We start from the raw sequence: 10,564 nt of genomic DNA, 5'->3' as shown, positions 1-10,564 counted from the left end.
AAGAGTAATTGGAGAGTCGGCTGGACGAGAAAATGAGGGGAAGTGCGATTGAGAGGGGAGAGGGAGGATAAGTGGATATGAGTAAGTGGGTCAGGTGAGTGTTGTGTTGACTGTAAAGGGTAAGGAGAGAGAGGCGTAGGGGCAGAGTGATTGACATTAGAGCTTGCAGGGAGCTGGGGAGTAGGTTGGGGTGTGGAGTGGGGAGGGGAGTGTGAGTAAGAAAGGTCAATGAAGGAGAAGTGTAAGAGATTTGGGGCATTGTTGAAAGGAGTTGTTTTGCTGGAGGGAGTGAGGGTGAAGAGGGAGAGGAGATGGGGTTGGAAGCAAGGTTGAGGAGATAGGACAACTTTGGGATGGTGGATGGGAGTTTGTGGGGTGAGAGAATGGGGGATAGAGTGAGGCCTGAGCAATGTGAGGAGGATGGGAGTCTTCACAAGGAAGAATTGTAAAAACAAAGAGCGTTACTTAAACAGAGAAGACCTGCAGAATTGCGAGATACAGAGTGATCTGGGTGTGTTTGAGTGTGTGAGTCAGAAAATGTTAGGATGCAGGAACAGTGAGTAATTAAGAAGGTTAATGGGAAGTTAACCTTTATCTCAAGATAAGATGAACTTAACAGTAAAAATGATATCTTTTAGCTATAGAGAGAATTGGTAGAGAGAGAGAGAGAGAACCTGCACTGTTACTATCATCTGTATCACACACCAGCTGTCCAGCCGACTGAACTAATCGACCGACATAGCCATAGATTAATACAGCCCTTCAGCCCATTGTGGAAATGCTAGTCATCAAGGGTCTATCAAGCTCTATTCCATTTCCCAGCAACTAGGGAACTTAGGGAAATAAATAGTGATGTCTTGGAAAGAGTTCATATTACAGAAGAGGATGTGCTGTGGAGGTCTTCAATTGTACAAAGCTAGTTAAATCCCCAGGACCGGATCAGGTGTTTACCAGAAACTAGGGAAGAGATTGCTGCACCGATTACTGACATACTTGTATCATCAACAACCACAGGTGAGGTGCCAGAACTGGAGGTCGGCTAATTTGGTGCCATTATTTGAGAAAGGCTGTGAGGAAAAGTGAGGGATCTATAGACCAGTGAGCTTTACACCAGTGGTAGGTAAGTTATTGGAGTGGGTGAGACAGGATATACATGCAATTGGAAAGGCAAGGACTTAATAGGAATAGTCAACATGGCTTCACAAGTGGGAAATCGCATTTTGATTGAGTTTTTTTTGAAGAGGTAACAAAGAAGCTGAATAAAGACAGTAGTATACGTGGTCGAGATGGACTTCAGCAAAGCATTCAACAAGGTTCTGCATGGTAGACTGGTTAGTAAGGTTAGATCTCGTGGGATCCAGGGGAAGGTAGCCAATTCAGTACAAAATTGGCTTGAAGGTAGGAGTCAGAGTGTGATGGTATGACTGGAGGCCTGTGACTAATGGTGTGCCACACAGATCAAGGTTGGGTCCCACTGCTTTTGGTCATGTGTATAAATCATTTGTGTGTGAACATAGGAAGCATAGTTAGTATATTAGAGACAAAAAATTGCAGATGCTGGAATCCATGGTGGACAAGCAGGAGGCTGGATGAACACAGTAAGCCAGGCAGCATCAGGAGATAGAGGCCTGAGAAAGGGTTGCATCTGAAACGTCGAATACTCCATCCCCTAATGCTGCCTGGCTTGCTGTATTCTTCCAGCCTCTTGCTTGTTAGTAAAGTGGCTGATGACATGAAAATATCGTGTAGTGGGCTGAGATGGAGTTTAATTTAGATAAATGTGAGGTGTTGTATTATGGTCAGGCAAATCAGGCCAGTTGATGGTGGGACCCTGGGGAGTGTTACTGAGCAGGAGACCTGAGGGAGCAGGTACATGATTCCTTGGGTTGGAGTTGCAGGTGGACAGGGTGGTGAATAGGGAGTATGGCAAACTTACCTTCATTTGTTGGAGTGCTGAGTGTTGAAATGTTGGGGTGTAATGTTGTGACTGTGAAGGCCATTGGTGAGGCACATTGGAGTGTAGTTCTGGTCACCATTCAATGGGGTAAGTATGTTGTGAGGTTCGAGAGTGTGTGGAGGGGACTTACAGGGGTGTTGCTGGGTCTGGAGGGTTTGAGTTTTAGGATATGGCTGAATAGGCTGGGACATCTTTCCCTGGAATGTCGGATGTTGAGGGGTGACCTCATCAAGGTTTATCAAACCATGAGGGGGATGGAAAGGGTGAATAGCCAATGTATTTTCCCCAGGGTAGATGACTCCAAAAGTAGAGGGCATAGGTTTACTGTGAGATGGGAAAGGTTTAAAAAGAACTTGGGAATTAACTTTTTCACGCAGAGGGTGATCCGTGTATGGAATAAGCTGCCAGAAGAAGTGGTGGAGGTGGGATTAATGACAACATTTAAAGGGCATCTGTATGGGTACATGAATCGGAAGGATTTAGAGGGATATGAGCCAAATGCTGGCATATTGAACGAGGTCGGTTTGGGATAGCTGATCAGTGCAGACTGATTGGATGGAGGCATCTGTTTCCATCTTGTGTGACGCTATCATTCCATCTGAATAACTTCCTAAATGTTGCAAAGATTTCTGTCTCCTTTCAGGCAGTGAGTTCCTGAGACTGATAGCCATCCAGGGTAAAAATATCATCCTTAATTCCCCTTGAAAATCCCTGCTCTTTCTCTTAAATCTATGTACCTGTTATTGCCCAAATCATTAAGGGGAAAAGTCTACCCAGTCTGTCACCCTCATAACTTTCATCAGCTTCTCCCCTCAGCCTTCTCTGCTTCAATGAAAACATCCCCAGCCGATCGAGTCTGTCTTCAGAGGTGAAACACTCCAGCCCAGGCAACATCTTGGCGAATCTCAGCTGTTCCAGCCCTGCCCTGTCTCCTATTGGATTTTCTGCACACTGCCTTAAATAGATCACATGGAGACACTTTAAGAATTCTGTCCTGTCCGAGCCCTTCACAATCTGCCTGTCCCAGTGCATACAGGGGAAGTTCAATTCCCCTGATATTATGACCATTTGTTTTAGCACTTTTCTGAGATTTGCGACACATCAGCATTTAATCTATCTCTGATTATACTCTACAGCACACTCCCAACAATGTCATTCCCAATTTTTATAAAGTTCTCCCTATGTGGCCTCAGTGGAGTGGAAAATGAGACGCTGTTCTTCCAGTTTGTGCTGATCCTCGAGCTGGATGAACATTACTCATTTCCCACTGCAGCCTTCAGATCTCAGAGCTGAAACCAATAATGTTAGGGTTTGAACAATTTCTTCCATGTTTTACCCACATGGACACTCTAGCCTCTGTCATGATATGGGCTAATTTCATGACCGGTTTTTAATCTCCTGCATTGTTATTAGAAACAATGAAATGTATAATTACCCTCTGTGTCACTGAACTTTTCCACGACAAAAAATACCATTCAAACTGATGATTTTTTCATCATCACAATGCTGTTTCTGTGACCTCACTGTTCACAGATTGATTCTCTTATTTCCTACATTACAACAGGGAATATTTATCAAAAATATATCAGTGGTTCAGAAGCTCTTTGGGTTATGCTGTAGGCACATGGGCGATATTTGAACACAATTTGATTTATCATACTCTCCTCTGTCATGAATTCCTTGTTATCAGGATTTGCGTTAATTATTCACATGGCTATTCATTGCTCCTTTATTTTCCATTTGGTCCCATATTCCCAACATCACAAATCATACACTTCCCTCATCTGGAAGTGAAGGCAGTTTTCCAGATACCTGTTTCCTCCTGCAGGACCACCCAGCACCTTCTCATATTCCGAACTCTTGGAAAACAGACCATGAAACACTGCACTGAATCAGAACCCTCATGTTGAATTGGGCCTCTGATCAAACAAATGGAGCAGCAACTGGGTTCACTGCTTGATCAATGAGATTACTGAAAATATTGAAACAGTGGCTCAATGGTTAGCATTGCAGCCTCACAGCACCAGGCATCTGGGTTCAATTCTAGCCACACGTGATTGTGTGGAGTTTGCACATTCTCCCATGTCTGTAGGATTTCCTCCCACAGTCCAAAGATGTGCATCTTCTGTCTATTGTGCCCATGGATGAGTAGACTTGTTGGATCAGCCATGGCAAATATTGAGTTCCAAGGATATAGTGGGGATTGGGTCCAGGTGGGATGCTCTTCAGAGGGTCAGTGTGGACTCGATGGACTCAATTGTCTGCTTCCGCACTGGAGGGATTCAGTGATTCTATCAGTCTCACTAACACTCCCCTTTTCACACTCCCCTTACAGATATTTATAAATGTTTGACAATGTTAAATCTATGGATATTTATCAAATTCAGCAGGTCTGGCAGCATCTGTGGACAAAAATCAGAGTTAATGTATAGGATTGAGTGACCCTTCCTCAGAAGTCATGGTAGCTAGGAAAATGTTGGTTTATATTCAGAAGATAGAGTGGGGAATGGGTAAGGAGTAAATAATAAGTGGGGATAGAGCCCAAAGAGAGAGAAGAGCAGTTAGGCAGACAAAGGAGTGGATAATGATTTGGCTGGAAGGTTGAATAACTGTTAATGGAGACTGTTAGTGGGTTACAATGGGTGGTGCCTAATAGCAAACTCTGTGCTAACAAGGCCTGGTTGTGTGTGTTGTGGTAACAACATGGGAGAGGTCAGAACCCAAAGTTATTGAATTCAATATTGAGTCTGGAAGCTTCAGGATACCCTTCCGAAAAATGGAGTGTTGTTCTTCCAGCTTGCACTGAGCTTCACTGGAGCACTGCAGCAAGCCTGAGACAGAGGTGTTGGCCAGGTTACACGGTGGCGTGTTAAAAGGCAACTGGAAGTTCAAAGTCTTTTTTGGCAAACAGAAAGCAAGCATTCTGTAAAGTGACCAAGCAGTCGACCCTTTATATGCCCAATAGAGAGGAGGCCACATTGTGAGCAGCAAATGCAGTAGGCTAGATTGTGAGATGTGCAGGCAGGTGGAAGATGTGTTTGGGTCCTGGGATACTGAGGAGGGAGGAAGTAAACAGACAGATGTTACACCTTTGGTGGTTGCAGGGGAAGGTGCGATGAGGCTGTGAGTGGTGTTGGAAGTAACCGGGGTGTCCCAAAGGGAATAGTTCCTGCGAGAGGCTGACAAGGGATAGGTGGTGTGTAGTATTTGGTGGTGGCACCTCGCTGGAGTTAGTTGAAATGACAGCAAATGATTTTCTGGATGGGAATGCTGGTGGGATGGTAGGTAAGTGTGATAGCCATGCTTCTGTTGTGGGTAAAGTTTTGGAAAAAAAGTTATAAGAGATAGGATTTATAAAGATTTAGAGAGGAATAAATTGATTGGGGATAGTCAACACAGTTTTGTGAAGGGTGGGTCGTGCCTCACAAACCTTACTGAATTCTTTGAGAAATTAACCAAACAGTTGGATCAATGTAAAGCAGTTGATGTGGTGCATGTGGATTTCAGTTAAGCATTTGATAAAGTTCCCCATGGTAGGCAATTGCACAAAATACGGAGGCATGGGATTGAGGGTGATTTAGCGGTTTAGATCAGAAATTGGCTAGCTGGTTGAGGGAACATGTTCATTCTGGAGTTCAGTTGCTGCTGGTGTACCACAAGGATCTGTTTTGGGGCCACTGCTGTTTGTCATTTTTATAAATGACCTAGATGAGGGCGTAGATGGATTGGTTAGTAAATTTGCGGATGACACTAAAGTCAGTGAAGTTGTGGATAGTGCTGAAGGATGTTGCAGGTTACAGAGGGTCATAGATAAGCTGCAGAGCTTGACTGAGAGCTGGCAAATGGAGTTTAATGCAGAAAACTGTGAGGTGATTCACTTTGTAAGCAGCAACAGGAATAAAAAGTATTGGAATAAAAGGTACAGGAATAAAAGTAATGGTAAGATTCTTGATGGTGTAGATGAACAGAGAGATCTCAGTGTTCATGTACACAGATCCCTGAAAGTTGCCAACCAGACTGATAGGGTTGTTAAGAAGGCATTCGGTGTGTTAGCTTGAGAGATTAAGTTTCAGAGCCACAAGGTTGTGTGCAGCTGTGCTTGGAGTATTGCATACAGTTCTGGTCATTGCATTACAGGCAGGATGTGGAAGCTTTGGAAAGGGTGGAGAGGAGATTTACTCGGATGTTGCCTGGTGTTGCGGGAAGGTCTTATGAGGAAAGGCTGAGGGACTTGAGGCTGTTTTCATGAGAAGAATATTGAGATGTGACTTAATTGTGACATATAAGATAATCAGATGGTTAGATATGGTGGAGAGTGAGAGCCTTTTTCCTCAGATGGTGATGGCTAACATGAGGTAACATAGCTTTAAATTGAGGCGTGGGAGATATAGAACAGATGAGAGAGGTAGTTTCTTTACTCAGGGAGTATTAGGGGCGTGGAATGCACTGCCTGCAACAGTAGTAGACTTGCCAACTTTCAGGGCATTTAACTGGTCATTGGATAAACATATGAATGAAAATGGTATAGTGCAGAATAGACAGGCTTCAGATTGGTTTTCATAGGATGGCGCAACATCAAGGGCCAAAAGGCCTGGACTGCGCTGTAATGTTCTATGTTCTCTGTAAGACTAAGGGGAACCCTATTGCTGTTGCAGGGTGGGGAAGAGAGGGATACGTGCGGAAGTGTGGGAGATGGGCTGGTGCAATTCAGGGCCCTGTCAACAACATTGCTGGGGAATCCTCCGTTGAGAAAAAAGGTGGACATTGTAGACATGTACCCTAGACATTTGTGGGAAACTAGGGAAGTGATTGCTGCACCCCTGACTGAGATATTTATATCATTGATAGTCACAGGTCAGGTGCTGGAAGAGTGGTGATGGGAAGGGAAAGCCAGGGAACTATAGACCAGTGATCCTGATATCAGTGGTGGGCAAGTTGTCAAAGGGAATCCTGAGGGAAAGGGTTTACTTGCATTTGGAAAGGCAAGGACTGATTAGGGATGGTCTAAATGCCTTTGAGCATGGCAAATCATGTCTCATGAACTAGATTGAGTTGTCTAAAGAAGTAACAGCGTGTATTGATGAGGGATCAGCAATGGACCTGATCTACACAGATGTCAGTAAGGCCTTCGACAAGATTCCTCATAGTAGACTGGTTAGCAAGGTTAGATCTCATGGAATACAGGGAGAACTAGCCATTTGGATAAAGAACTGGCTCAAATGTAGAAGACAGAAGGTGGTGTGGAGGGTTGCTTTTCAGACTGGAGGCCTTTGACCAGTGGTGTGCCACAAGGATTGGTGCTGGGTCCACTGCTTTTCAGCACACAAATAAATGATTTGGATGTGAACATAAGAGATATAGTTATTAAGTTTGCAGATGACACCAAAATTGAAAGTGTAGTGGACAGTGAAGAAGGTTATGTCAGAGTACAACTGGATTTGATCAGATGAGCCAATGGATCAAAGAGTGGCAGATGGAGTTTAATTTAGATAAATTAGAAGTGCTGCTTTTTGGAAAGGCAAATCTTAGCAGGACTTGTACAGTTAATGGTAAGGTCCTGTGGAGTGCTGCTGAGCAAAGAGACCTTGGAATGCAAGTTCATAGTTCATTGAAAGTGGAGTTGCAGGTTAATAGAATAGTCAAGAAGGCATTTGGTATGCTTTTCTTTATTGGACAGAGCATTGCGTATTGGAGCTGGGACGCCATGTTGTGGCTGTACAGGACATTGGTTCGGCCACTTTTGGAACATTGTGTGCAATTCTGGTCTACCTTCTATCAGAAGAATATTGTGAAACTTGAAAGGGTTCAGAAAGGATTTACAAGGATGTTGCAGGATTTGAGCCATGGGGAGAGTTTCAATAGATTGGGGCTATTTTCCCTTGAGCATCAAAGGCTGGGGGGTGACCTTATAGAGTTTATAAAATCACAAGGGATATGATAGGATAAACAGACAGGGTTATTTTCCCTTGGGGTGAGGGCATCCAGAACTAGAGGGCATAGATTTTGGGTGAATGGGGAAAATATAAAAGAGACCTCAGGGATAACTTTTTCATACAGAGGATGGTGGTGTGTATGGAATGAGCTGCCAGAGGAAGTGGTGGAGGATGGTAAATTCACAACATTTTAAAGGCATCTGGATGTGTTTATGAATTGGAAGGGTTTAGATGGATATGGGCCAAGTTTTGCCAAATTGGACTCTATTAGATGAAGGTATCTGGTCAGCATGGATGAGTTGGACTGAAGGGTCTGTTTCTGTGCTGTACATCTCGATGACTCTATGATTCTAAGTATATACTCTACACACAACCAACAGGATCAATGTTATACACAAAATACCATGTGAAGACTGCCAAAAACACTACATGAGTAAACAAATAAGGGGCTGGAACAACACAGCAAGCCAGGCAGCATCAGGAGGTGGAGAAGGCAATGTTTTGGGTATAAACCTTCATTGGGCAAACAGGAAGGAAATTAGCCACTAGGGTTCAAAACCACAAACTAGCCAGCAAGTGACATGATCACTTAGCACTTATGTCACTTCACATTGACAATGACAGACACCAATTCGACTGAGACAATATATCCATTCTAGGACAAGCCAAACAGAGACATGTCAGAGGAATTCCTGGAAGCCTCACACTAATCCCTGAACTCCATTAACAAACAGGAAGAGTTGGACCCCATTTACCAATCACTAAGATACAAAACCAACAACAAAACTGGAAATGGTACCATCAACCCTAGCAGAGTGGGACAGAACACCAACACTTCATCTAAGGCACCCTGATGATGTTACTGAGAATAGGGATGAAACATCTGTAAACTAACTTACCAACTCAGCAAGGAAGTTTACAATCTGTTCATAACCTGAGCTACAAATCTTTGCAAATACGCTGAAGAAAGTGCCTCAAAATATTGTTCTGTCTCCCAGAATTAACAACACCTGATGTGAAGGTTTAAACTGGTACATGAGAGTCCCTGCATAACTGGATTTATCATCAAGAAAATGAATACATGTGTTTACCTGGGTGAATGGTGTGTATCATTTCTTTCCAGACTGTGTAGTGTAAAGGGCCAGAGAACTTTCCAATCGACAGAGAGGGATCTGCAGCTGAGAGTTTGTTCTTGTTGTCACTAACCCTATGAATATTGAACAGATTACGTTATAAATTATTAAACTCAAATCATAAATTATTTCAGTATTGTTCACATTTCAGTCAATGGGCGAAAAAATGTTCATCTTATTTTTGTAAATTGATCCAAACTGAATTCAATAATACAAGGGCAAGGATTGGAAACCCCCCAGATCCAGAGAAATGTCCATATCCCACTAACAGATCAGTTACTGATACATCACATTGCACCATGTGTAATACATGGGTGCCACAACCCTCCGAGAATTTTGCTGCTCTATTTCTGACCTCTTGACCATCTCTGATTTTAGCCTCTCCCCCCCAACCCCCATTGGAGGTTGGACTTTCAGTTGCCGAATGCCTCAGCTCTGGAATTCCCTCCCTGAACCTTTCTATTTCTCTGTTCCTCTTTCCTCCTTTAAGTTGCACTAAAACCTGCACCAATGACCTGGATTAATAGTTCAGTGTGACTTTTCTATAATTTCCAACACACCTGTAAAGTACCTCAGAACATTACATTACATTAGTTAGGATTTAGTTTCTGATTTTGGAATTATTGTACCCTTTATAAAGTCTAGGTGCAATTAGTGTTGTAAAAAGTGAAACAAAATAATTCTCCCTTTAAACTCTGACTGCCTCGGTTTGGTCAGGAGCCATGCAGGAACAGGGATGGCCATTCTCTGGAAACGTGGGCCCTGTCTCTCTCTCAGGGTCAGGAGGAAGGGCACAGTCACACAAACAACACAAATCAGGGCAGTGATCACTTCCAGCCTGAGAACCAGGTTGTGCTATTTCCAGGCACCCTGTCATTGTTCGCAATATCATGGAACAGTTTTATCAAAGCTAATACTGTTTTAACCCTGTAACAATCTTGTTATCAGAAAAAAAACACTTGTTTATGAACCATAACTGGAGTTACTGTCACCCAATAAATGACCTTTTAGAGCTGCGACAATAACAAGGAAATAACCCCATAATAACCCGACCCTGAGTTATTGAGCAAACTGTGCAGGGTTTCAGTAAAGAGCATGTCCTACCTTCTCTTCTGACAAGCTTCCTCCTGAAAGAAATGAATCACAAACAGTGAGGATGGCAGTAACAGATTTCAGGAGGAGACAGACAGGCTGTTGAAATGAACAGGCACAACGCGGAAGTGTAAAGTGATATATTTTGGAAGGAAGACTGAGGAGAGGGTAAAATAATCCGGTATTCCCGAAACGCATCAGAGTGTAGAAGCGATTAATTCAGTGACAGTGTCGCAATAATCCAGTCATAGATTGACTTGAATACTATATTTTTTAGCAATTGCTTTATTAATTAACAAGTACCATGAGTTTTTTTTTGTAACTGGGTGAAATTTCCATTACCTAACCTGGAATATATTCCCTCACCGTCAAAAATATGAGCTCGTCTTTTTGCTCCATCTGTTTCTGCAACTTTGAGAGTTCCTCCTCAATAGAATTTAAATTCTCCT

General features: G+C 43.1%; 1 protein-coding gene across 1 annotated transcript in view; it reads right to left on the bottom strand.

The window, feature by feature from the left end:
- LOC122541451 (zinc-binding protein A33-like) overlaps positions 1–10,564 on the bottom strand; it is a 39,120-nt gene that overhangs the window by 27,360 nt on the left and 1,196 nt on the right. Inside the window, exons 3-4 of the mRNA XM_043678230.1 lie at positions 10,128–10,150; positions 8,982–9,097 (exon numbers count right to left, since the gene is read on the bottom strand). Of these exons, the coding sequence (XP_043534165.1) occupies positions 8,982–9,097; positions 10,128–10,150 (139 nt within the window). The remainder of the gene's footprint in view (positions 1–8,981; positions 9,098–10,127; positions 10,151–10,564) is intronic.

This window comes from Chiloscyllium plagiosum, chromosome 37 (genome assembly GCF_004010195.1).
Source record: "Chiloscyllium plagiosum isolate BGI_BamShark_2017 chromosome 37, ASM401019v2, whole genome shotgun sequence".
Classification (NCBI taxonomy): Eukaryota; Metazoa; Chordata; class Chondrichthyes; order Orectolobiformes; family Hemiscylliidae; genus Chiloscyllium; species Chiloscyllium plagiosum.
The sequence above is the reverse complement of the archived record's forward strand: the minus strand, read 5'-3'. Positions and strand labels throughout refer to the sequence as shown.